Raw genomic sequence first — 24,829 nt, 5'->3', positions numbered from 1 at the left:
TGCTGTCACGTATGGAGGGTCATGAATGGATGAACATGTACAGAGAAGGTAACAAAATACATAATTGATTGATTGAAATATTATCGTACAGACAAAAGAACCAGTTTGAAGACATAACTGAAATATGACTCAAACAGCAATTTATTTTCCAGTTTTTGTTCTCAAAAGCAGCTGGAGAACGAGATATTGTCATTTAATCATATTTTTCCCAGTATTAAAACATATGCACTTATTATAAAGACAAGCTATCCTGTTATTGTAACGATCTCTTCTTATTCTGTGGAGCACAAACAAGCTAGAAGTTATAAGATAGAGATGAGCTCTTCTAGACTTAAACCAGTCTATCTTTATTACGCACAGATGAGAAAAACAACTAGATTTAGAAGAATATGTGACCTATTAACATTCTGACTTCACAAAGAAAACTTGTTTTAAAACAGCATATATACGTGTGAAAGTAACATAACATTGATCTAACGAGAAAAGTTGCTATAAACGTTGCTATAAATACTTAATTATTTTGTTATGATGAAATAAGCAGGTATGTAATATCACTGCTAAAAATAGAAGTGTTTTGTTATTAAGACAATGAATGTTATAACACATGTTCTTATCACAGGAAACCTGTAGATGCATTTTCTCAATACTTCAGAGCAATTTATACACAGACCAGTAGTGGTAACTAAGTACATTTACTCTAATCTACTTCAGTATAAATTTGAGGTACTTGTTCTTAACTTGAGTATTTCCATTGTCTGTTACTTCTACCACACTACATCTCAGAGGCAAATATATTAATGTGTAAAAAGTACAATATTTGCTCAAATCTACATTTGTCTGACGGCTGTTTTCACAACTAGTTACTTGTGAAAACAGGTCTTTAAGTTCACATTGATCCCATCAAATCAGCACAACTTAAAACACCACCCAAGCAAAACTTGTATAAGTGTGACCCGCAATGCATCATGGGGGAAACCATGCAAGAAAATATCACGAAACCCCAAATCCAGACTACTGTGCGTCTAGTACACCCTAAAGACCCGTGAGTCTGTGGTTTAATGCAGTGTTGAGCTGTTGACGTGACGAATGTATCCCAACAGCTGTTAACGATACCGAGACTTTGCTTATTGTATTTCTCAACAGTGACGCATCTTCTCCTTTTAAATGTTCTATAGCGAGGCTGGGCTCGTTTTGATTCGCCCGAAAACCCGTCCAAGGAATAATGCCCCAAATAATATGAAATATACTCCAGAAGTTGTTTTTATTAGGATGGAATTGGGGATGAAAGTTGCACTTTGAAAACGTGAATTTATTACAATCAAAAAAGATCCGATAAAGCGTTTTATCTCACGTCTTTTTTCACAGGCACAGATCAGGACTACTATCCCAGCAAAATGGGGGCGGAGATTCAGGACCCCGTGAACCCCTCCGGTGTTTCTCATGTCATTTTTGGTCAAATATTAGCCGGTTACAAAACCAGTGGTTGGACGGGGAGGTTATATATGACCCGTATCACCCGTAGAGACGTGTTCGTAGTGAAAACCGACAGAAGACAACATGGAGAGGACGGTCAGCCTCCCGAACCAGCCCGACAGAACCACCACGGGTAACGCACACCGACTGTAACGTCACACCTTCCACCGTTCAGAGCGGTCTCGAAATAGTTTGTTAAGGTGTCTCGCGGAGCTTCACCGTCAAGGAGAATGCGGTTATATTTGTTTAGCTTAATAATTAGCAACAGTTAGCTCAGCGCGCGGTAACATATGCATTCAAGTGATTGACGTCAGCTCATTAGTTGTTTTCTTTATGGTTGTTTAAATACTGTGACGTTACAAGCCTAATGAGGCGGAAGTGCGGTGAAGAGTTTCGTGTCAATGCACATTATTATTATTATTATTATTATTATTATTATTATTATTATTATTATTATTATTATTACATTTAATTACTGTACTATTAGATTCATAATGTGTTGATGAGTAGTCGTAGTAGCAGCTGTTGTGATGGGACAGTAGCAGCTACTGTGATGACGTCATGTCAGTGATACAGTAATTGTAGCTGCATTCGGTTACATGCATTATATAATAGTGATGTAACTCTACGTGTGTGTGTGTGTGTGTGTGTGTGTGTGTGTGTGTGTGTGTGTGTGTGTGTGTGTGCGTGCGTGCGTGCGTGCGTGCGTGTGCGCTGTTTACAGTGACTCTGGTTGAGAGCAGCAGCGCCCCCAGCGGGGTGGAACTGGTCAGTTCCTACCAGACCAACAGAGTAGGGGACCCCATGGACCTGGTGGCCCTGGCGTCACAAGTGCAGAGGGTATGGACCGAGATGTAGTAACAACAACAAACACACACACACACACAGCCATAACTGTTAGTGAGGCACTAATATGTTCCCTTTTTGTTGTTTTTGTAGGGAGATGATTTCACTAAAGCCAACGCTTGCAGCAAACTGACGGTCATTGCTGATCAGATCAGATACTTGCAGGATCAGGCGAGGAAGGTGAGCAGCAGAAACACCAGCGCACACAACGAGTGGGCTGCTGCTGCTGCAGTTACTTCTTCTGTTAATGCCACCGTAGCTGGTGTGTGGCTGATCGTTCATGAGACCAGAGACATGTCTCATATCTTCTCTCTGTCCAGGTTTTAGAAGACGCTAAAAGAGACGCCGACCTCCACCACGCTGCCTGTAACATCGTGAAGAAAGCAGGCAACATGTATTACCTCTACCAGCGGCCGTCCGGACAGAAGTACTTCTCCATCATCTCCCCTAAGGTATTTCTCCCCCCCCCCCCACACACACACACACACACACACACACACACACACACACACACACACACACACACACACACACACAGAGCAATCCAACACGGGTTGACAAGCTGCCTTTAATGGTGTGTGTGTGTGTGTGTGTGTGTGTCCTCACGTGGACCACATGTCAGCACAGAGCCTGTTGCTTAACGTCGCCTCAGGGAGAGTTCTCCCCCCCAGCACGTGAATACCTAACGTGTGTGTGTGTGTGTGTGTGTGTGTGTGTGTGTGTGTGTGTGTGTGTGTGTGTGTGTGTGTGTTAGATGTGTCTGGTGTCCAAAGGTCAGGTCACTAAGAGGGGGGGGGGCTGGTAGTGAGTCAGGTCGGATCTGACCGGTTACAGTTTTGTCTGTGATCGTTTGTCGCCGGAGAACTTTGAGAGTAAAACGGATCCTTTGAAACCTTTTATGAGTTGGAAACATTAAACACATTAAACACATACGGGTTGCAACTACATATTCTTTCGTCATCGTTTTCTTAAATAATTGTTATTAAATTCGTAGGTTTCTAGATTAGTGATAAAACAGTGAGACCATATAGCTTCTTCTAAAACTCTAAATGTGTCTGATTTGACTGGAGACTCAGAACTAGATCATGTTTTGGGTGTTTTTGCTTGAAGGATTCTGTGATAATTGACTATCAAAATAATGATGTTCTGTCAGAAAATGATGCAGCTCTTGAACAACATTTAGGTTTAAGTGATTTGTAGAAGAAGTCTTTGTCTCTGACTAACGTCTCCGTCCTCTCCTCTGAAGGAATGGGGTCCCAGCTGTCCTCACGCGTTCGTCGGCGCCTTCAAACTCCAACACGACATGTCCTGGACCCCCGTGGACCAGGTGGAGAAGAGGGACGCCGAGATCGCCGTCATGGACAAACTTCTCCGCCAGCAGACGGTCCTGCCGCCGTACACGGAACCCAACTTCAGAGGCCTCTCCGAGTGACGGGGGGGGGGGGGGGGGTTCTAAACGCTGACTGCAGTCTTAATGGACCTGGATTGGAAGCGCTGATCTCAAAGCAGCTGCTCCGGTGTTTTGTTACAGTGTTTTGGTCGCTTTCAGCGCCGACTCGAGGAGAGACGCTTCCAGGTGAAGAGCTGATGATGTCATCAGGTGAAGAGCCGATGATGTCATCAGACAATTACTGACATTGTGTCTTTTTAAATATGCAAATAGAGCATTATCTAATTAAAAATGTGCTAATTTGCATCATTTTACTGAACAGAAATGTGAACATTAAGAGTCAAAGGTCTTTATGAAGAGACTTTTATATATAATCTCTTCTGCATTACTTCATAAATCATCAGAAAATACTGTCAACAGCCGTGTTTAGTAATACATGTTGTATGAATCAGGTTATGAATGATGTATGAATATATGAAGCCTTTGTTGTACGGCTCAGAGGAAACCGCCTTTTAAAGATTTTGACGTTTAACGGTGAATATGGTTACAAATGTAACAATAGATATCATGGAACCTCCACAGTGAATGACTTTCATTAAGACAATTGATTTTTGTTTCACAAGTTCAGTGAGATTTTATGACTGAGGCGTCATCTGATGACTCAGTTCATATAACAGTAAATAGAAACACCTTCATGTGTTTTCTCCCCACGAGTCTGAAAGAAGAGAAAACGTCTAAAGTTACAAGTTTACATATTGATACACATCAGTTAGTGACGTTGAATTCATAGCGTTAACTTTAGGGATGGTTTCCTATAATTAAAGCTTTATGGACACTTATCAGATAATAAAGATCAGAACCCGTTGACCTCACATCTACAGGTCATAACTGGACTTGAAACATTTTCACACATTTGTTTAATAAAGACAATTAAAATGCAATTACTTTATTATGAATCGACCGTCTTCAGCGATTTCATTTCAAGTGCACCTGGAGTTAATAAAGCGTGACAAAACGAGTTCATGATTTTATTTTAAAACGTGTTTTTTTAAAATGGTTTATTTCTAAAAGTGCGCGGCGTCACAGTCCGCTCTGAGAGGAGGTGATGGTCAGCAGGTGAGCGTTCAGGTGACGCAGGAGCTGCCAGTTGTCTGTGGCGACGTTGAAGTGCACGGGGTCTCCAGGTCTGACCTTCAGCAGCACGTGAGACCGGGGCGGGAGGAAGAAAAGCACCTTGAACTCCTCTTCGTCGGCCCGGTCCGACACAAGGTACGGGAGGAAGTGTTTCTCCACCAGGGCGGTGAGAGCCGCCTCCGTCAGCTGGCAGCACAACAGGCTGGTGGCGCAGTCCGCCGGCTCCTCCGCGCTCATTTCATCCCACAAACCCTGGAACAGAAGCAGTCTGCCGCCGCGCCCCCATCCCGGGGGAGCGGGAAGAGGAGCGAAGGTCTGCCGGAACGCCACGTGGACCGGCGGCAGGACGGTGAACCAGGAGAGGCCGTCCTCCGTGGTGAAGACGGCGCTGGCGTGGAGCGTCGTGGGGTAGGGCCGCCTGGGCTTCAGCCTCAGCCGGACCTCCGGCGACGGCCCCCCTCTGAGCAGACGCGGGACGCCGACGTCGGCCAGCTCCTCGTAGTGGTCGTCCGTGAGGCCGAAGTGGAGGCGGATGCTGAAGAGCTGATCGAAGCGCGAGTCGCCGTCGTCGATGTGGGTCAGCTGGTAGTTCAGGGTGATTTCTGAGGCGAAGCCGGGGACGTCGAACTGAGCTCTGTATCCGTCCAGAGCTGCGTTCGCCTCCGTCTCATCCCGGTTTAGGTCGCTCACTTCGTCGGCTCGTGTTTCTCCCCGAGGCTCACGACGGGCCTCGACCAGCCCGAATATCGACTTCTCCGTCTGGTGGACGGTCAGCGCGCTCGCCAAGCCCTCGCTCTCCGCCATGATGCAGGACAGCGATCGCTTCTTGACCTGCCGCCCTCCCTCGGCGGAGCCCTGCGCCAGAACCCTGGCCAGCTTCTCCCGGGACAGGGTGGTCAGGAGGCTGTAGTAGAGGCGAGCGTGGTCCCGGATGTCCGTGTCGCCGTAGCGTCGGGTGAGACGCAGCAGGACGTCGGCCAGAGGGATGAGCAGCGAGTCCAGGCTGGGGTGGACGAGGAGGCGGCGGCAAACCCCCAGCAGGCCGTTCCCGAGGCGCCAGTCGCCGCCGGCGCACAGAGAGGAGGGAGACGGAGCGGTGACGCCGGACAGGAAGCGGACGGTGCTGTGCTGGGGGATCTCGCCCTCCTCCGCCACGCGGGCCAGAGTCTTGAGGTGCCAGCTCAGGTCTCGCCAGCTGAGCTGAGCGGGCGGAGCGTCGGCGATGACCCCCTGGAGGGCCCTCAGGAAACCCACGGCCCAGTCGGACTCAGCGAGCTTGTCCTGGACCCGGTCGGCCAGGTTGATGACGTGCGGGGCCAGGTGGGTGTGGCGGAGGTAGAGCCGGCACAGCTCCTCCGTCAGGCTGCGGCAGTAGCGCTCCACGTGACAGAAGTAGTACAGGAAGAGGAAGGCGGCTCTGAAGAAGGTGACGACGACCTCCCGGCCGCCCCCGTTGGCCACGACGCGCAGCAGCGCGGCGAGGTGCTGGTAGAGGTAGGCCAGCCCCTTGCTCTCCTCCCCCTCGCCCTCCTCCGCCTCCTCCTCCAGGTAGACCAGCGCCAGCAGTTTGAGGCGGGCCAGCCCCGTGGCGCCGTCGTTGAACACGGTGGGCGCCAGGGCCGAGGCCAGCCGCGGGGTCAGCAGCACGGGGAGGGTCTCGTCGCCGTCGCCGCCGCAGCCGATGGGCCGGTTCTCGGGGAAGTGCAGCAGGCAGTCGGTGTAGAAGAGCTTCTCCGGCGCGCTCAGCAGCGGGTGCTGGGAGAGAACCACCAGCCGCTGCAGGATGAACGCCTCGTCCTCGGCGCTGAACAGGCTGTCGGTGAACGCGCACTTCAACAGCAGCGTGCTGTGAAGGAGGCACACCTGGAGGGAGGGGAGCGAAGAGTTACTGTGGAGGTCAACTGAAAGCTGCTTATGCAACATATAGAGAAACATGAGATAATCATGATGAAATGATATCAGTACGATGTAGGGTAGTCTAACTCCAGAAAGAAAGCAAATAAGCCTAAAATATTCTACTTTTTTTAATTCTGTGTAGCAGTCTCTCTCTCTCTCTCTCTCTCTCTCTTTTACTGGCGGGGTCCGCCTTTCCCCCGCAGTATTCAAATTATATCAGTAGGAGAAAGAAATCTAGATACCACTTGACATAAGTGTTTAAATTGGGGTGAGCTGAACATTTGAACCCACAGACCTCGCTCGTGCCCAGCAGTCGCAGCAGCTGAGCCCTGAATACGGCCGGAGGGACACCGGGCACCATGGCCACCACCTCCGTCAGCCTGTGCAGCAGAGCGGCCTGGCACAGAGGAGTGAGGAGGTAGGACTCCTCCAGGAGGGAGGACAGGACCGAACGCAGCTCCTTACAGTCGGGCCCGGTCTGGAGGATCGGCACGGTGCCCATGGGCCCCAGGACGAGAGACGACAGCGTGGCCGAGGAGTCTTTGTCGCTCACCGGGCCGGAGTCCGACTCTGCTTCCCATGCCACGGATGTGTGTCCTCCCAGGAGAGCCTTGAGGTGCTCGGCACCGGCTCCCGCGTCCTGGGTGAGCCGATACACGGCGTTCCTCAACACCAGAACGTGGAGTGCCGCGTAGGCCTGGTGGAGCCGGGAGGTCTCTCGCTGCCGGAGCACACCCAAGAGCTCCAGGCGCTGGGAGAGGAGGCCCGGAGAGCAGGCCTCCAGCTCCCGCAGGCAGTCGCAAGCCGTGGCCCGGAGAGAGCGAAGAGCGCCGTCCCCGTGAAGGTCCCCGGTGTCCTGGGCCATCTGAAGGAGCAGGTCTAGGAAGTCCTGGGAGGCGCGGGAGCGGAGGCTCACGCAGGAGGAGCAGACCAGCACGGCGGTGAGGGCCAGGAGGAGGTGACAGCGGAACTGGACGGACTTGGGAGGACACTGGTCCAACACGGACATGAGCTCCAGGGCCGTCTCCTCGCCCACAGAGTCCGAGGGACACAGTAGGGTCGGGTGCTCACACAGCGGGGACAACAGGAGGACCTGAGGATGGAGGACATGTACGTATTATGGACAAACCAGGATTACACTAAACAACAGGAAAGACAGTACAGGTCATTAGTGTTGACATGTGTCACACAGTTATGAAGCACGTGTGTTTAACCTCGTGCACATTGAATTGAACATGGTTTGGTACCTTGACACTGTAACTGGCTCTGTCATCCCGGAGCTCGCGCAGCAGCTCTGCGAGGAAAGCCTCGGCGGTCGTCCCGGAGAGGAAGCGAGACGGACTGTGGGAGAAGGCGGAGATCCTCTCGGCCCAGTTCGCCGCCATTATTCGCTCGAATCCAAAAAAAACTTCGCGAAAACTGTCCGGTCAAATAACTCTTTCCAAAGTCATTGCACACAGTAAGCTGAATGTGACAACCTCAGCATCCCAAGACGGCAGTGAGTTCCGTGTTTTGTCACGTGCAAAATGTAACGGTTGCGGTGTCTCATCAGCGCCCCCTGCTGCTTCGGAGAGTCGACCAGGAATATGAAATATAACGGAAATAAACACAACAAAAAAAAGATATTCCAATATTATATACAACAATATAATATATTAATACAAAAAGATTTCAAACAACTAAATAGTTCTATCCCTCCAGTCACAATCTTGTATATCTGTATTCAGACAATAAATTGTACTTGAACCATTGCATTTGTTTATTTGCATAACTGTAAAATAGCTGCTCTTTTATATCTGTACTATGTATTATTGTGCATTTCTTAAGTTTGTTCTTAAATCAAAGCGGAATATGCTGATAAAGACACCCAGACGTGACACTTTAATGAAGGTGGGGACAGTTCCAGAGTTGTACACGGGGAGTGCGACAGAGGGCGCTGGTGAGTCACGTATCACCCCTTGTAAACAGAAGAAGTATGAATCGACCAATCAGAAGGCTCCGTGTAGAAATCAACACGGAAGTCGTTTTTTAAGGCGCCAATTTTGTTTTCGCCGCTGAACAGATCCTCTGTGTTTAAACCTAAAACTGGTCGCAATGTCTGAAAACACATTCCCCATCTTCACCGCGGATGCGCTCGTGAATTTCTACCGAAACGAAGTTCTCACTGGTCAAGAGGCGAAACACCTGACGAAGAGCGACCTGACTCCGACTCCAAAGGTAACGTTGAAGTAACGTTAAGGTAACGGTCACGTCCGCTCACCGTCCCGTAAGGTCTGATAACAGCGACGTAATGAGCGTGGATGGTTAGAAAGTAGCTGAAGTAGCGTTACATAGCCTAGCATAGCATAGCTTATATAGATATTATAACGCTAATGGTGCAACATTTAGAAATATGAGCGTCACGCCACAACGTTGTAGCTCTACAGTCTGTTCGTCATTGTTGTAAGTTGTGTTTTAAAGATGGTCATTACCTGTTAGATGCTTTCAAACAATAACCAATACTTTTGAAAACAAAGGTTTTCATCAATAAACCATACAAAGTGTACTGCATTTATACTGTAAGTTATGAAACATAACTAACATTCGTTAGTTATGTTATAACATATAGAAACAAACGTCAGTAGAGCAGCAACTACCGGATACGACGCACGATCCAAAACCCCCAAAATATTCACTTTACAATCAGACATGACAAAGTACAGCAGCAAGTCATCAGGAGCTTTAATCTGCAAATGCATGAGAAGTGACGCTCTTCTTCTCTCCTCCAGCCGGAGGCGGTCCAGACGCTCTACATGAGGGTGTTGCATCTCCTGTACCGCTTCAGACCCGAGTGTCACTCCATGGTGAGCGCCGGGTCAGAGTGTGTTCTGAGTCACGCAGAGCAGTCTGATGAACGTTGCCTGTTTACGTACGGAATGTTCTCTTTCCTAAGTTTAAGAACTTGATCTTCTTCTTCTTCTTCTTTTTCCCCCACAGGTTCCGCTTCTGGAGAACATTCAGAACCCGGTGTATCATGAGGGGACCACTGCTATCACCAGTGTCTACATCCGCATGTGAGTGTTCTGACTGTTTAGATGGATGTAAGCAGACTGAAGTGAAGAGGACTCATGGATGATTTGGGTTTCGTTGTGTTTTCGATCCTCTCACAGGCAGCAGTTTCTGCCGATGTGCACGGTGTACGACTTCTCACTGAACGACCTTCTAGCTCCAAGTGAGTGCATGTTGTTGTTGTTGTTGTTGTTGTTGTTGTTGTTTTCTTCAGATTCACCCGTCCACAGTGTTTCCTCCTGAAAGCACCTCACCGGCGTTCTTCTCCCTCTTCTAGAAAAACTGAAGACTCTGACTATTCTGAGCGCCATCATGAACTTCCTTCAGTTCAGGATGCAGAGGATGGACATGGTCTTTGAGAAGCAGGCCAAGTTTGTATGTGATGTTGGTCCACTTGGGTGTAGTGGGGGGGTGGGGGGGGAGGGGTGTGTGTGTGTGTGTGTGTGTGTGTGTGTGTGTGTGTGTGTGTGTGTGTGTGTGTGTGTGTGTGTGTGTGTGTGTGTGTGTGTAACAGTTCCTCTCCCTGTTGTCAGAGGGCAGACATGGACCGGCTGCTGGCTTACACCAAAGGCAGCAGAGAAGCGGAGAAGAAGATCGAGGCGCTCACGTGAGTAGACACGTGAGACCAGCTGTCGTTTGTGTTTCTGCTTCCAGCGTTCATCTCTTAAAGGGACAGTTCACCACTATTCTCATTCGTCCACACTGCACCCCGCTTACTCATGGACGAGAGGCTGCTGGTGCAGTTCGATAGAAAGAAAGTAGTTCCATGAAATCTGTGGGTTCTCTTGAGTAACCGGGGTCAGCATAGTCCCATTAGACTGGAGAGAAACAGACTAACACTATCTAGACTGATACCAGCGCTACAGGTAAGAGGATGGTTATTGTTTATCACGATCCTAATGAATCTGAATGTAATTGGCTCCGCCTCTCGTCCTCGATCAGGACCATCCCACCGGAGCAGCAGGCCGAGGCCGACGAGCTGGCGGCCGCTCTCTCTGAGCTGCAGGCCACCAACATCCACGAATACCAGGAAGTGGTAGGTGGTGGTGATGATGATGCACAGTCACATGATGAGGTGCGTGTGTGTGTGTGTGTGTGCTCTCAAGTAAAACTAAGTGTCCTTTCAGGATGCAAAAAACGAAAGCATCGCAGAGTGGAAAGCCAAAATTGCGGAGAAGACTCAGAAACTGGTACGTGAACGTTTTGATACCGACCATAGACTGTGAACACCATCATGTGGTACCTTTGGTTCCCACGTCCCAGAACCAGCTCAGAACAGACCGCTCAGAGTCCCAGTAGGAGTTGAGGGTCTTTATTGAAAGGAGCTGTGTGTGTGTGTGTGTGTGTGCGCGTCAGGCCCAGGTGAAGGTGGACGTCTGCAACCTGAAGGAGGACATCGGAAAACTCTCGTCTCAGATCGTGGAGTCTCCAGAGGAGCTGAAGACTCAGATGGAGAAGATGAGGGAGAACGTCAAGACCATCAAGAACTCCATTGTGAGTAGACGAAGAAAGAGAACAAAGGCCGGGGTCGTCTACAGAAATCTGCCGTTGTTGTTTTGAAAAGACGGCTTCCTGTCTTTTGATTTCAGAAAGACTCTGACGAGTGCATGGTGGAGCTGCAGAACATGGTGCAGCGCGTGACCCACACCGAGGCCGAGATCCAGCAGATGTTACACCTGCTGCAGGACCTGGAGAGCAGCATGAACAACACCAAGCAGAGAGCGGAGGAGGTACAAGCAGTCTGACCATCAGAGCACCCACAGACTGATTAAAGCTGCATTCTCTCTAGTGTCCACCAGGGGGCGACTCCTCTGGTTGTATAGAAGTCTAGTCTAAAATGACTCTACTTCTCTCTTGATTTATTCCCTCAGTAAACATTGTAAACATGAGTTTATGGTCTCAATCTCTAGTTTACAGTCTTCTTCAATACAGCATGATGTTCATTTAGTACATTATGCTCCATTTAGAGTCACACAGACCATAAAGCAGGGGATGATTTAGGGGCGGGGCTACACGCTGTGCAATTCTGCATAGTTTCTCTGAGTGTGTGTGTGTGTGTGTGTGTGTGTGTGTGTGTAGCACCAGGAGCTGACCGCTCAGTATGAGAAGAAGCAGAAGGAGCTGAGGAGCCTGTGTGTGGAGGAAGGCCAGCTGAGGAGAGCGCTGGCCATGAAGCTGGACAAAGAGTCCAAACAGAACATCCGCAGACAGAAGAAGAGGGAGATGAAGGAGCAGCATGTTCAGGACGTCATGGGGTATGTTCTCCACGTCACGGACGTACCGGTGGTGTAACTGTTTCCATGATGTGTTCAAATGTAATCTTGTAAAATGTAGCTTTGGTGAGGAGCTTTCATAGATTCTGATACATCATTAAAACTACTAATTGAACAATCCTCGTTTCTGTAAAACGGAAAGCTTTGATTAACCAGCGCTGCTCGCTTCTCCAGGCAGTGCAACCAGATCCACCAGAAGCGCGAGGAGATGGCCGACAGGATCCAGGAGATCTCCAGAGAGACGCAGCAGCTGAAGGCCAAGATCCAGAGCCTGAGGGACGTGTGCAGCAAGGAGACGGCCAAAGCTCAGGTGTGTGTGTGTGTGTGTGTGTGCGTGTGCGTGTGCGTGTGCGTGTGCTCCTCCGACCCGGATCCAGTTTGTTTGTTTCCCTCGCTCTAACGCGTCGGTCCTCTCTGTGTCCAGGCTCTGTTCGACACGCTGTCGGCCTCGATGGACGAGCTGCACCGGAGGATCGAGACGCACGTCGTGGACCTGAAACAGGACGTCACCAAGATGTCTGCCAACTTCTGAGCAGCTTCATCGTTCTGTTACTTCTGTGTTTTTACATGTTCTAACCCTGTGTCGCCTTTTTCACCGTTACTATTTAAAATGTTTAAAATGTTTGTTTACCAGTTAATAAACCTGATCGGACCGAAAGGAGCAAAAATCTACTGTCTTTATGTTCAGGACCGGTGAGGCCCAGAGATCCTAAATCATCAGTACAATAGTAATATACACTATGAAGTACTAGTACATTATAAAGATGGTCATAGTTTAATTTGCAGGAAAAAGATGAAGCAGCATTAAACAGTGTGTCACTTTCTGCAGACAGGAGTTAAAACATGGAATCATGGGAGTTGTTGTCTTCACCGTTGTTGTCGTTTGTTATTTTTGTTATGTTTGTTGAGTGTGTATGGAGAGATGAAAACAAACATCTAAAATCCTCTTTAGAAACCTTTGATTCCAACATGTCAACAAAAGGAAACAAGAACTTTGAACCTGGCTTTATTCATTCATATTTTCTGTTGTGGAACTTATGCAAATCAGCGCATATTTAATAAGATAACGCCTCGAAACTCGTATTGTTCTGAGGCGTGGTCCTCGTTAGCCAAACATAATTGCAGAAAACTTGGAATGGAAGCAAACGGTTTCATAAAACACTGGACAAAAAGATGTAAAGCGCTGCTGACACGCATTCAAAGATGTGTTTGATGTTGACGTGGTGTGTTGGTGAATGCGTTCATCAATGCAGGAACCACACTGGTCCTGGTCCTCCGTCTTGCCTCCGATCTCTCAGCCGTCTGCTTGGTGCTCTGGTTCCTCTCGACGCCCTTTGGGACGCGACCCGTCGGACCTGTTGAGGGCGGCCAGCTGAGCCGCCTGGTCCCTGAGCCGAGTCCTCGCCGCGTGCAGCTCCTTACGCAGCTCGTTGATTTCAGATATCAGAGTCCCTTTCTCCTGCGGAGTGTTAGAGCGCCTCGTCTTCAATAAGGACAGGAAGCAGACTTACTGAACAGGAAGTGCGGCGCTGCGTTCTGTAATGTACCTTCATGATCTTGACGTAGGCTCTCTCGTGCTCCTCGGCCGATCGGGCCAGCCTCGTCTTGAGACCGTTGACGGTCTTCTCCTGGTGATCCCGCTGGCGGACGAGCGCGCTCCGAACGTCTTCGTCGCCGCCGCTTTTCTTCACCTGGAAACGTGAATCGCAAGTTTCAATAAGACGGGGATTTATTAAACCGTCTCTTTGTCGGCGCTCCACGGGATCCACCGGCGCTCACCTCGTCGGTCTGCGCCACGTAGCGGGCGTGGATCGTCTGCACGCTCTCCTTCAGTTTCCTCGGGTCCTGGAGGAAGCCGACGCAGTCGTGGAGGTCCGACTTGAGCCGCTGAAGATGCGTCTCCAGGTCTTTCATCTTGAGACGGAAAATACATTCACATCCATCTCATACAGAGGCTAGTGAGGGAAAACTAGAGCAGCTTGATTCAACATTCTATACGAGGAGGTTTGGTTACTTTTAAATAATATGACATGATAACTCCTTAAACCTGGTAAAGCAGCGTGTGTGTGTGTGTGTGTGTGTGTGTGTGTGTGTGTGTGTGTGTGTGTGTGTGTGTGTGTGTGTGTCCTCGTAGTGTTACTTGTGTGCTCACTTTCAGCGTCTCCTGATGCGCCTCCTTATTCCTGGTCCTCAGCTTGAGCCGCAGCTCAGAGACGCTGAGGTTCAGCCGAGTGTTGCTCTTCTCCATCTGCAGCAGCTGCTCCTCCAGCTGTACAGGAGAGCAAACAGAGGCGTGAACGCTGCAGAGAACAGCACCACTAATACACACACACACACACACACACACACACACACACACACACACACCTGATGGATGTGCTCCTTCTTCTCATTGATTAGATCTTGTTGAGGCTCAGTCTGTTTCTTCAACTCACTCAACTGGAAATCGAGAACAAACTTCAACTTCTCCAGTTCCTGGTTCTTCTTCTTCGAGCTGGAGATGGTCTGATCCTGGAAACCCAATTCAGAGGAAGGAGGTCTTTGTTTTATGAGGAACAGTATGTGACCCAGAATCAGTCATGTAGTCCAAATACTGGTAACCTATTTGAGTGTAAAACGTTGAAGCCACCTTGTCCTGGTTGGTCTTCTCGTGTCCAGAGATCTGGCGCTTCAGGTCCTCGATGTCGCTCTCCAGGGAGCGGACCAGACCCAGCAGCCTCTGGCGCTCCTGCTTCAGCTGCTTTATGTCTGTGCACCGGTCATCGATCTGTCTCTGCAGACTGTGGAACTGTGATCACACCACCCGTCCACCGAGAAGAGAAGAAGAAACACCAACGTGAGGGGATGTAGTGAGAGAAAGATGAGCAGTAAGAAGCAATAAGAAGCACCTTTTGTGTCATGACACCAGTTTCTCCTTTCAGATTGGCGTTTGCCTCTTTCTCGGTGTGCAGTTTCTTCTCATAGTGGATTTGGATATCGTGGATCTTGCTCTTCTCGTCCTCCTCTACTTGCCTCATCATCTCTTTGAACTCACGGACCTGCTGCTGTGCATCCTCCTGACACTGCACACAAAGAACCAAAGTGGACACAAGAACTTCACGAGACGCTATCTGGTCCCTGAAGCGCCGCCGCTCCCTCTGACCGACCTGAACCAGGAGCTGGGTCTTCTCCTGCAGCTTGGCCTCGGAGAGCCGCGTCAGCTCCTCGAGGGATCGGACTTTGCTCTCCTCCGCGTCCCTGAGCTGCTTCTCATAGTCTTCCCGCATCCTCTGACCTTCATGCTGAAGATCCTGGTTCCTCTCGTACTCCACGACCAGCTTCTGGCTGTAGGACACCTCTGTGTGTGATTGACAGACAGATTGATTGATCCTCAGAGAAATCAAGGTCACACGGTCCCCCCCGGACACTGATCCTGTCCTCCTCTTACCCAAATCCTTCAGCTCCAGTGAGTGTTTCACAGCGGCCTCTGCAGAACTCTCCTGGTGCTCGCGGGCCTGCTTTTCCACCTCTGTCTTGGTGGCCTACAGGTACAGAAGATGTTATGACGGGACAATAAAGGCTCTTAAAGGCACCTTATCTCTTGATATTGCTTATCGCTTGAAAGTGTGAACAGTCATAGTGACTAAAGGCAGCCATTGTGTGGAGCACATCTGAAGTGGAGCTGTGTTCTAGGTGACCAGCACACCTGTAGCATTGTGTTCAGACACTCTATTTGCTGGGAGAACTTGTCAGAAAGCTCCTTCATCTTCTCATTGTAGTTCATGTCCTTCAGGCGGAGCTGGTACTCGTTCTCCATCTGCAGCTCGTTCAGACGCAGCTTTAGCTCCAGCATGTTCTGGGTCTGCAACACACACACACACACACACACACACACACACACACACACACACACACACACACACACACAAATCAACAGAGGCAAGCTTACAGTGAAAACTCTATTCAAACATTTGTATCAGTACAATACAGTTTCTCACACACACAGACCTTCTCCTCCAGGTCTGACTTGGTGACCAGGATCTCCTCGGTGTGGATGATCTGCCTGTTGCTCTTCAGTCCTCGGCCCTCCTTGTCGATGATCCTCCACATCAACAGGCAGCCGTCTTCTGACGCCGTCAGCAGGAACTGATCGTCGAACGTGATCGCCATCTACGGGGAACACCAAGTCAGTTATATAATGGTCTCAATATGCATCATCTGAGGAGAGACATGTTTCTCTTCATGGTCCCTTAATGTCCAAACGACGTGGGAGCAGGTTAGAGGAGAAGAAATGAACGTATGCGTCACACTTCATCACATGCACGCTGACATTAACCAGCTTCATGTGGACCCACCTTGGTGACGGCGCCGCAGTGAGCCTGGTACGTGATCCATTCCTTCTGGATCGGCAGCGGGTATTTAACAGCTCTGACGGTCCCACCGGAGGTCCCGGTGAAGACGACCCTGCCGGAGTGAGACACCGCCACGGCGGCGTGAGCTACTTCATCGGCCGGAACCTCCCTCAGGACCTGCGGAACCCACGACACGCCCATAGATACATTTCTACATGTTAAGACTTGCATCTTAATAATCTTAATCCACTCGTTTCCTCAGCGGAGGTGCGCTGCTCTCACCCACCTGACAGTCTTGGATCTCCTTCAGGGTGAGGTCCGATCCCACGGCCAGGATGGTCCTGCAGTCGGAGGAGAAGGACACGTCCGTGTAGCTGCAGGACTTGAGGACGCTCTCAGACTGGCGCTTACCCGTCTGTGTGTTCCACTCGTACACGGCGCCGTCCGTCCCGCACGACACCAGCCGGGTGTCGTCCAGGCTCCATTCAACGCCTCGCACCTGCAAAAAAAATGATTCATTTGTATTTGTACATTTTATTTTATATATTAAAGAACCCTTGACTTGTAGAGAGTTTTTATTCCCTAGCTGCTATGTGAATAAAGGCGCTTCTGATCCTGAACTCGCTCGTTCCACACGCATCGACACGCTCCCTCCCGTTCCACTCACCTTCCCGTTGTGGCCCTTCAGATTGAGGATGTTCTCAAAAGAGGTGACGGAGTAGATGTGGATGACGTTTCCGTTGACGGCCGCAAACATGTGGCCACCGTGGCTGAAGGCGCACTGAGGCGTGAGAGAGAAAGTAGAAACAATGAAAAACGGTAGCAGCTCAAAAGTGCTTCATGTGACCCACATGTGACCCACATGTGACCCACCTCTCTGCAGCAGCGCACAGTGAACTCCTTGACGGTGCGGATGTCGTCGATGAGCAGGTTCATCAGCCGGAGTTTGTCTGAAAAGCCCACCAGGATGAAGAGGCCAGTGGGATGCAGAGCCACGCTGTGCGCCTCCTCCTGGAACTCCTTGTACAGCTCCAACAACCTGGTGACGAAACACAGGGAGCATGTAGAAACACAACACTGTGTGAAACACTGTGTGTAACAGAATAGTAAAGGTGGGATCATCTTACTTGGTCTCATAGTTCCAGATGCGGACAGAGTGGTCCAGAGAGCTGGTGGCCACCAGCGGCTTTCTAATGCAGACGGACAAACCGGTGATGGACTTAGAGTGGAAGGACTGCGACAGGAACTCAAAATGTTCCTCCTGATGGACAGAGTCACAAACAAAAGGCTGATCAGAGTCGACATGAGGAGCTGAAGTCGAGGGGAAGTTGCTTTGCCAGCTGCCAGGTAAACAGTCCACCTTGTTGAGCTCCACAGAGGAGAGGCTGAAGCCGTACAGCTGTCCTCTGTCCGTGCTGACGGCCAGAGTCTCCTCTGCCGGACTGATGCACATGGTGTGGATCTCCTGGCTTTCAGCCGAGGTCGGCTCATTGCTGCACGGGTCAGCAGGGATCTGACGGAGAAGAACACACACACACACACACACACACACACACACACACACACACACACACACACATACGTGATCCCTCTGCAACACACACACAGTGTGCAGCAGCACCGTCACCTGCTCGGACACTCACCCGTATGTCCCTGCTCCTTCTGTAGCCGTCCTCCTCGTCCCTTTCAAAGAGACAGACGGTGCCGGGACCCAAAGAGCAGGCAAAGCCCTTGGAGTAGGACAGAATGGCTGTGACCCGAGGACCTTCGTCCACGTCGCCGTCTGTGATCTTCTTCATCTCCACTCGCCTGCGCAGTGAATTATGGGTCATCAGGTTCATCCTTCACACTTTGTTCTATGTGACATGCCACCACGTCGTCACAGCAATGAGCTCCGTCCTCTGACCTGTCACCCCGCGCGGCCTCGGGAGCCACGTTGATCTCTCTTCGCAGGTTCCCCGACTCGAACACCAGCAGCGTGCCCGCGTCCGTGCCGGCGACCACGCGCTCCTCCGTCACCCAGGCGTGACACAGGACGTTGACGGACTCCACCTTCGCGGTGCGGCTCTGCTTCAGCGCTCCCTCCGAGTAGCGCAGCAGCTTGAACACACCGGAGCCGCTCACGCAGAGCCGCGTGTTGTCGTGAGGGCTGAAGCTGACCTGATGATGGGGGGGGGGGGGCATCAAGTGAGCTCACAGAGCACGCGCACCTGCAACGCACGAGAGCTGTGGTTGCCTCGCGGACGACTCACCTGGGTGACGGAGTTGACGGAGTTGCCGGTCTTCACCGTCGCCAGGACTTTCTGTTTCTCCCACAGCCAGAAGACCAGCGTCCCGTCCGGACCGCCCGCTTGTCCGATCAGGTACTTGGAGTCGGGGGAGAAAGCCACGCACACGAACTCTCCCACGAGCGCGTCCCCGGCGGTCAGGACCTTCCTCTTCCTGCCTTGATCGTGCTGCAGGTCGAACACGGTGACGGTGGCCTTCTCGCCACACTCCGACAGCGCGAGGTAACGCCGGTTGGCGCTGATGGCCAGCGCGCGCATGCCCTGGCTGTTCTCCGAGCCTGGAGAGACGACGGAAACAACTAATATTAGAAGAATAAAAAGCAAAGATGTCTGTCACGTAACAGCCGTGTAACGTACCCGGGATGAACCGCTGACATCTCTGGACCGTGTTGAAGCACACGCAGCTGTTTCCACCGGGGAAAACCACCGTTTGCTCATCGACGAAACACAAGTTGTTGCGCACACCTGTCCGCACACCGAAGATGAAGTGAGGCTGCGCGGCAACAACAGCGGCCATTTGTTACAGTTGTAAAGTTTGTTCAGACTTTTAAAAAGACTCTCCACCAACATTAATTTAGTTTGAGCTAACTGAGCCAGAAAGAAGCTCACGCGACTAACACAGACAGTGTGTGGGTGATTAGAGTCCCGTCGCTAGGCAACCCCAGACATCTCGCGAGAACTTAATTCGTTTAAGGAGCTCTCTCTTCTTTTTCTGTCTTGTCTCTCCATCCACCATTTTAAACAGACATTTTAATGTACCCCCCCGTTTCTTTATCTTCTCCTGGACATTATAATAAACAAACTGTTGTTTCTCTACTGTCTGCTTCTGTCTTAATGAAATCTCGCGAGACTTCGGGGGCGTTAAAGGGCTGAGTCTGCCTCGTGGTGACCTGCTCGAGTTCTGTACGCCTGTTACATTACATTACATTGCGGTCATTTAGCAGACGCTTTTGTCAAAAGCGACTTACATTTCTGTATTTATTTACATACCATATACGCAGTGTCTTGTAGTAAGTGTCAAGGACACATTGACATGAGACTAGTAGAGCAGTAGCCGGGGATCGAACCGCCGATCCTCTGATTGAAAGGCGGCCCTGCACTCCACTTAGCCACGGTCAACAGTTAAAAATCACTGGCATAGTATGTCTATAAAAAGTCATAGTGTAACATGTCGAAAACAGTCATAGTATAGCCTGTCGAAAAAATTTAAGAACGGTCATAGTATAGCATGTCTAAAAAAAGTCATATTAGCCTGTCGAAAAAAAGTGAGAAACGGTCATGGTATAGCATGTCGAAAAAAGTAAAAAATCAGTCATACTATAACATGTTGAAAACAGTCATAGTATAGCCTGTTGAAAAAAGTCATATTATAGCATGTTGAAAAAAGTGAAAAACAGTCATAGTATAGCATGTCGAAAAAAGTGAAAAACGGTCATAGTATAGCATGTTGAAAAAAGTCAAAAAACAGTCATAGTATAGCATGTCGAAAAAAGTCAAAAATCAGTCATACTATAACATGTCGAAAACAGTCATAGTATAGCCTGTTAAAAAAAATCATATTATAGCGTGTCGAAAAAAGTGAAAAACGGTCATAGTATAGCATGTCGAAAAAAGTCATAGTATAGCATGTCGAAAAAAATGAAAAACGGTCATAGTATAGCATGTCGAAAAAATTGAAAAACGGTCAAAGTAACCGGGGATCGAACTACCGACCTTCTGATTGAAAGGCGGTCCTGCACTCCACTTAGCCACGGTCAACAGTTAAGAATCACTGGCATAGTATGTCTATAAAAAGTCATAGTGTAACATGTCGAAAACAGTCATAGTATAGCCTGTTGAAAAAAGTGGAAAACGGTCATAGTATAGCTTGTCGAAAAAAGTGAAAATCAGTCATAGTATATCATGTCGAAAAAAGTCATATTATAACATGTCGAAAAAAGTGAAAAACGGTCATAGTATAGCATGTCGAAAAAAGTCACACTACAACATGTCGAAAAAAGTGAAAAACGGTCATAGTATAGCATGTCAAAAACAGTCATAGTATAGCATGTCGAAAAAAGTGGAAAACGGTCATAGTATAGCATGTCGAAAAAAGTGAAAAACGGTCATAGTATAGCATGTCGAAAAAAGTGAAAAAACAGTCATAGTATAGCATGTCAAAAACAGTCATAGTATAGCATGTCGAAAAAAGTGAAAAACGGTCATAGTATAGCATGTCGAAAAAAGTGAAAAACGGTCATAGTATAGCATGTCGAAAAAAGTAAAAAATCAGTCATACTATAACATGTCGAAAACAGTCATAGTATAGCATGTCAAAAAAAGTCAAAAAACAGTCATACTATAACATGTCAAAAACAGTCATACTATAACATGTCGAAAACAGTCATAGTATAGCATGTCGAAAAAAGTGAAAAACGGTCATAGTATAGCATGTCGAAAAAAGTGAAAAACAGTCATAGTATAGCCTGTTGAAAACAGTCATAGTATAGCATGTCTAAAAAAGTCATATTAGCCTGTCGAAAAAAGTGAGAAACGGTCATAGTATAGGATGTCGAAAAAAGTCAAAAAACAGTCATAGTATAGCATGTCGAAAAAAGTCAAAAAACAGTCATAGTATAGCATGTTGAAAAAAGTCAAAAAACAGTCATAGTATAGCATGTCAAAAAAAGTCAAAAATCAGTCATACTATAACATGTCGAAAACAGTCATAGTATAGCCTGTTGAAAAAAGTCATATTATAGCATGTCGAAAAAAGTGAAAAACGGTCACAGTACAGCATGTCGAAAAAAGTCATAGTATAGCATGTCAAAAAAAATGAAAAACGGTCATAGTATAGCATGTCGAAAAAAACGAAAAACGGTCATAGTATAGCATGTCGAAAAAATTGAAAAACTGTCAAAGCAACCGGGGATCGAACTACCGACCTCCTGATTGAAAGGCGGTCCTGCACTCCACTTAGCCACGGTCAACAGTTAAGAATCACTGGCATAGTATGTCTATAAAAAGTCATAGTGTAACATGTCGAAAACAGTCATAGTATAGCCTGTCGAAAAAAGTGAAAAACTGTCATAGTATAGCATGTCGAAAAAAGTGAAAAACGGTCATAGTATAGCATGTCGAAAAAAGTGAAAAACAGTCATAGTATAGCATGTCGAAAACAGTCATAGTATAGCATGTCTACAAAAGTCATATTAGCCTGTCGAAAAAAGTGAAAAACGGTCATAGTATAGGATGTCGAAAAAAGTAAAAAAACAGTAATACTATAGCATGTTGAAAAAAGTCAAAAAACAGTCATAGTATAGCATGTCGAAAAAAGTAAAAAATCAGTCATACTATAACATGTCGAAAACAGTCATAGTATAGCCTGTTGAAAAAAGTCATATTATAGCGTGTCGAAAAAAGTGAAAAACTGTCATAGTATAGCATGTCGAAAAAAGTCATAGTATAGCATGTCGAAAAAATTGAAAAACGGTCATAGTATAGCATGTCGAAAAAATTGAAAAACAGTCAAAGTAACCGGGGATCGAACTACCGACCTTCTAATTGAAAGGCAGCACTGCTCTCTACTTACCCACAGTTAACAGTTGAAAACCACTGGCATAGTATGTCTATAAAAAGTCATAGTGTAACATGTCGAAAACAGTCATAGTATAGCCTGTTGAAAAAATTTAAAAACGGTTATAGTATAGCATGTCGAAAAAAGTCAAAAAACAGTCATAGTATAGCATGTCGAAAACAGTCATAGTATAGCATGTCGAAAAAACTGAAAAACGGTCATAGTATAGCTTGTGGAAAAAAGTGAAAAACCATCATACTATAACATGTCGAAAACGGTCATAGTATAGCATGTCGAAAAAAGTGAAAAACAGTCATAGTATAGCATGTTGAAAAAAGTGAAAAACAGTCATAGTATAGCATGTCGAAAAAAGTCATAGTATAGCCTGTCGAAAAAAGTGAAAAACAGTCATAGTATAGCATGTCGGAAAAAGTGAAAAACAGTCATAGTATAGCATGTCGAAAAAAGGGAAAAACGGTCAAAGTAGCCGGGGATTGAACTACCGACCCTCTGCACTCCACTTAGCCACGGTCAACAGTTAAGAATCACTGGCATAGTATGTCTATAAAAAGTCATAGTGTAACATGTCAAAAAAGTGAAAAACGGTCATAATATAGCCTGTCGAAAAAATTTAAGAACAGTCACAGTATAGCATGTCTAAAAAAGTCATATTAGCCTGTCGAAAAAAGTGAGAAACGGTCATAGTATAGCATGTCGAAAAAAGTCAAAAAACAGTCATAGTATAGCATGTCGAAAAAGTAAAAAATCAGTCATAGTATAGCTTGTCGAAAAAAGTGAAAAACAGTCATAGTATAGCATGTCGAAAACAGTCATAGTATAGCATGTCGAAAAAACTGAAAAACGGTCATAGTATAGCTTGTGGAAAAAAGTGAAAAACCATCATACTATAACATGTCGAAAACGGTCATAGTATAGCATGTCGAAAAAAGTGAAAAACAGCCATAGTATAGCCTGTTGAAAAAAGTGAAAAACAGTCATAGTATAGCATGTCGAAAAAAGTCATAGTATAGCATGTCGAAAAAAGTGAAAAACAGTCATATTATAGCCTGTCGAAAAAAGTGAAAAACAGTCATAGTATAGCATGTCGAAAAAAGTCATAGTATAGCATGTCAAAAAAAGTGAAAAACAGTCATAGTATAGCATGTCGGAAAAAGTGAAAAACAGTCATAGTATAGCATGTCGAAAAAAGTGAAAAACGGTCAAAGTAGCCGGGGATTGAACTACCAACCCTCTGATTGAAAGGCAGCCCTGCGCTCCACTTACCCACGGTCAACAGTTGAAAACCGCTGGCATAGTATGTCTACAAACAGTCATAGTATAGCCTATCGAAAACATTTAAGAACGGTCAAAGTATAGCATGTCTAAAAAGTCATATTAGCCTGTCGAAAAAAGTGAGAAACGGTCATAGTATAGCATGTCGAAAAAAGTCAAAAAACAGTCATAGTATAGCATGTCGAAAAAAGTAAAAAATCAGTCATAGTATAGCTTGTCGAAAAAAGTGAAAAACGGTCATAGTATAGCATGTCGAAAAAAGTCAAAAAACAGTCATAGTATAGCATGTCGAAAACAGTCATAGTATAGCATGTCAAAAAAAGTGAAAAACAGTCATAGTATAGCATGTCGAAAAAAGTGAAAAACGGTCATAGTATAGCATGTTGAAAAAAGTGAAAACAGTCATATTATAGCCTGTCGAAAAAAGTGAAAAACAGTCATAGTATAGCATGTTGAAAAAAGTCAAAAAACAGTCATAGTATAGCATGTTGAAAAAAGTCAAAAAACAGTCATAGTATAGCATGTCGAAAAAAGTAAAAAATCAGTCATACTATAACATGTCGAAAACAGTCATAGTATAGCCTGTTGAAAAAAGTAATATTATAGCATGTCGAAAAAAGTGGAAAACGGTCATAGTATAGCATGTCGAAAAAATTGAAAAACGGTCAAAGTAACAAGGGATCGAACTACCGACCTTCTGATTGAAAGACGGTCCTGCACTCCACTTAGCCACGGTCAACAGTTAAGAATCACTGGCATAGTATGTCCATAAAAAGTCATAGTGTAACATGTCAAAAACAGTCATAATATAGCCTGTCGAAAAAATGTAAGAACAGTCACAGTATAGCATGTCTAAAAAAGTCATATTAGCCTGTCGAAAAAAGTGAGAAACGGTCATAGTATAGCATGTCGAAAAAAGTAAAAAAACAGTCATAGTATAGCATGTCGAAAAAAATAAAAAATCAGTCATAGTATAGCTTGTCGAAAAAAGTGAAAAACGGTCATAGTATAGCATGTCGAAAAAAGTCAAAAAACAGTCATAGTATAGCATGTCGAAAACAGTCATAGTATAGCATGTCAAAAAAAGTGAAAAACAGTCATAGTATAGCATGTCGAAAAAAGTGAAAAACGGTCATAGTATAGCATGTCGAAAAAAGTCATACTATAACACGTCGAAAAAAGTGAAAAACGGTCATAGTATAGCATGTCGAAAAAAGTGAAAAACGGTCATAGTATAGCATGTCGAAAACAGTCATAGTATAGCCTGTTGAAAAAAGTCATATTATAGCCTGCCGAAAAAA

General features: G+C 46.9%; 4 protein-coding genes across 6 annotated transcripts; 2 read left to right on the top strand and 2 right to left on the bottom strand.

Annotated features, from left to right (window-relative positions):
- Positions 1-1,439: 1,439 nt before the first annotated feature.
- Positions 1,440-4,727, top strand: cunh1orf50 (chromosome unknown C1orf50 homolog). Its single transcript, XM_068711873.1, has 5 exons — positions 1,440-1,606; positions 2,198-2,313; positions 2,413-2,499; positions 2,640-2,771; positions 3,566-4,727. The coding sequence occupies exons 1-5, from the start codon at positions 1,558-1,560 to the stop codon at positions 3,749-3,751; spliced, it is 570 nt and encodes a 189-aa protein (XP_068567974.1). The 5' UTR covers positions 1,440-1,557; the 3' UTR covers positions 3,752-4,727.
- Positions 4,725-8,236, bottom strand: ap5b1 (adaptor related protein complex 5 subunit beta 1). Its single transcript, XM_068711872.1, has 3 exons — positions 7,987-8,236; positions 7,035-7,832; positions 4,725-6,706 (listed from the first exon to the last, which is right to left on the bottom strand). The coding sequence occupies exons 1-3, from the start codon at positions 8,122-8,124 to the stop codon at positions 4,790-4,792; spliced, it is 2,853 nt and encodes a 950-aa protein (XP_068567973.1). The 5' UTR covers positions 8,125-8,236; the 3' UTR covers positions 4,725-4,789.
- Positions 8,237-8,760: 524 nt separating this feature from the next.
- On the top strand, positions 8,761-12,716 carry nuf2 (UF2 component of NDC80 kinetochore complex). Of its 2 annotated transcripts, none has more exons than XM_068711681.1 (13): positions 8,761-8,956; positions 9,508-9,582; positions 9,716-9,792; positions 9,889-9,950; positions 10,065-10,162; positions 10,321-10,394; positions 10,730-10,823; positions 10,915-10,977; positions 11,144-11,281; positions 11,377-11,517; positions 11,867-12,042; positions 12,235-12,370; positions 12,485-12,716. In XM_068711681.1, exons 1-13 carry the CDS (start codon positions 8,834-8,836, stop codon positions 12,590-12,592), a joined length of 1,365 nt encoding a protein of 454 aa, XP_068567782.1. In that variant the 5' UTR covers positions 8,761-8,833; the 3' UTR covers positions 12,593-12,716. The 2 variants fall into 2 exon arrangements, with proteins under 2 accessions (XP_068567782.1, XP_068567783.1); XM_068711682.1 differs by lacking the exon at positions 8,761-8,956 and adding an exon at positions 9,107-9,181.
- A 334-nt stretch (positions 12,717-13,050) lies between these two features.
- Positions 13,051-19,291, bottom strand: cfap57 (cilia and flagella associated protein 57). 2 transcript variants are annotated; one of them, XM_068711871.1, is made up of 21 exons: positions 19,037-19,291; positions 18,644-18,957; positions 18,298-18,551; positions 18,035-18,200; positions 17,752-17,904; positions 17,519-17,652; positions 17,265-17,430; positions 17,059-17,172; positions 16,678-16,890; positions 16,395-16,568; positions 16,048-16,209; positions 15,746-15,901; positions 15,488-15,581; positions 15,207-15,397; positions 14,949-15,122; positions 14,690-14,848; positions 14,428-14,571; positions 14,213-14,329; positions 13,840-13,974; positions 13,608-13,751; positions 13,051-13,519 (listed from the first exon to the last, which is right to left on the bottom strand). In XM_068711871.1, exons 1-21 carry the CDS (start codon positions 19,194-19,196, stop codon positions 13,355-13,357), a joined length of 3,489 nt encoding a protein of 1,162 aa, XP_068567972.1. In that variant the 5' UTR covers positions 19,197-19,291; the 3' UTR covers positions 13,051-13,354. The 2 variants fall into 2 exon arrangements, with proteins under 2 accessions (XP_068567972.1, XP_068567971.1); XM_068711870.1 differs by having other exon boundaries at positions 17,519-17,904.
- Positions 19,292-24,829: the final 5,538 nt, after the last annotated feature.

The sequence above is a fragment of the Cebidichthys violaceus genome, unplaced genomic scaffold, assembly GCF_023349555.1.
Source record: "Cebidichthys violaceus isolate CVI_PGR_0920_01 unplaced genomic scaffold, fCebVio1.0.p SCAF_17, whole genome shotgun sequence".
NCBI classification, from domain to species: Eukaryota; Metazoa; Chordata; class Actinopteri; order Perciformes; family Stichaeidae; genus Cebidichthys; species Cebidichthys violaceus.
Note: the sequence above shows the minus strand (reverse complement) of the source record. Positions and strands in the feature narration are given on the sequence as shown.

What these genes read in the sequence shown, in the direction of transcription:
- cfap57 (XM_068711870.1), bottom strand. Translation starts at nt 19,196, where the DNA reads ATGGCCGCTGTTGTTGCCGCGCAGCCTCACTTCATCTTCGGTGTGCGG. An exon ending in AGACCCAGCTCCTGGTTCAG is followed by an intron (nt 15,123 to 15,206) that starts GTCGGTCAGAGG and finishes CTTTGTGTGCAG; the next exon opens with TGTCAGGAGGATGCACAGCA. An exon ending in CGCATCAGGAGACGCTGAAA is followed by an intron (nt 13,975 to 14,212) that starts GTGAGCACACAA and finishes TTCCGTCTCAAG; the next exon opens with ATGAAAGACCTGGAGACGCA.
- nuf2 (XM_068711681.1), top strand. Translation starts at nt 8,834, where the DNA reads ATGTCTGAAAACACATTCCCCATCTTCACCGCGGATGCGCTCGTGAAT. An exon ending in AAGAAGATCGAGGCGCTCAC is followed by an intron (nt 10,395 to 10,729) that starts GTGAGTAGACAC and finishes GTCCTCGATCAG; the next exon opens with GACCATCCCACCGGAGCAGC. An exon ending in AGACCATCAAGAACTCCATT is followed by an intron (nt 11,282 to 11,376) that starts GTGAGTAGACGA and finishes TTTTGATTTCAG; the next exon opens with AAAGACTCTGACGAGTGCAT.
- ap5b1 (XM_068711872.1), bottom strand. Translation starts at nt 8,124, where the DNA reads ATGGCGGCGAACTGGGCCGAGAGGATCTCCGCCTTCTCCCACAGTCCG. An exon ending in GAGCCAGTTACAGTGTCAAG is followed by an intron (nt 7,833 to 7,986) that starts GTACCAAACCAT and finishes CTCCATCCTCAG; the next exon opens with GTCCTCCTGTTGTCCCCGCT. An exon ending in GACTGCTGGGCACGAGCGAG is followed by an intron (nt 6,707 to 7,034) that starts GTCTGTGGGTTC and finishes CCCTCCCTCCAG; the next exon opens with GTGTGCCTCCTTCACAGCAC.
- cunh1orf50 (XM_068711873.1), top strand. Translation starts at nt 1,558, where the DNA reads ATGGAGAGGACGGTCAGCCTCCCGAACCAGCCCGACAGAACCACCACG. An exon ending in GCCCGACAGAACCACCACGG is followed by an intron (nt 1,607 to 2,197) that starts GTAACGCACACC and finishes CGCTGTTTACAG; the next exon opens with TGACTCTGGTTGAGAGCAGC. An exon ending in TGCAGGATCAGGCGAGGAAG is followed by an intron (nt 2,500 to 2,639) that starts GTGAGCAGCAGA and finishes CTCTCTGTCCAG; the next exon opens with GTTTTAGAAGACGCTAAAAG.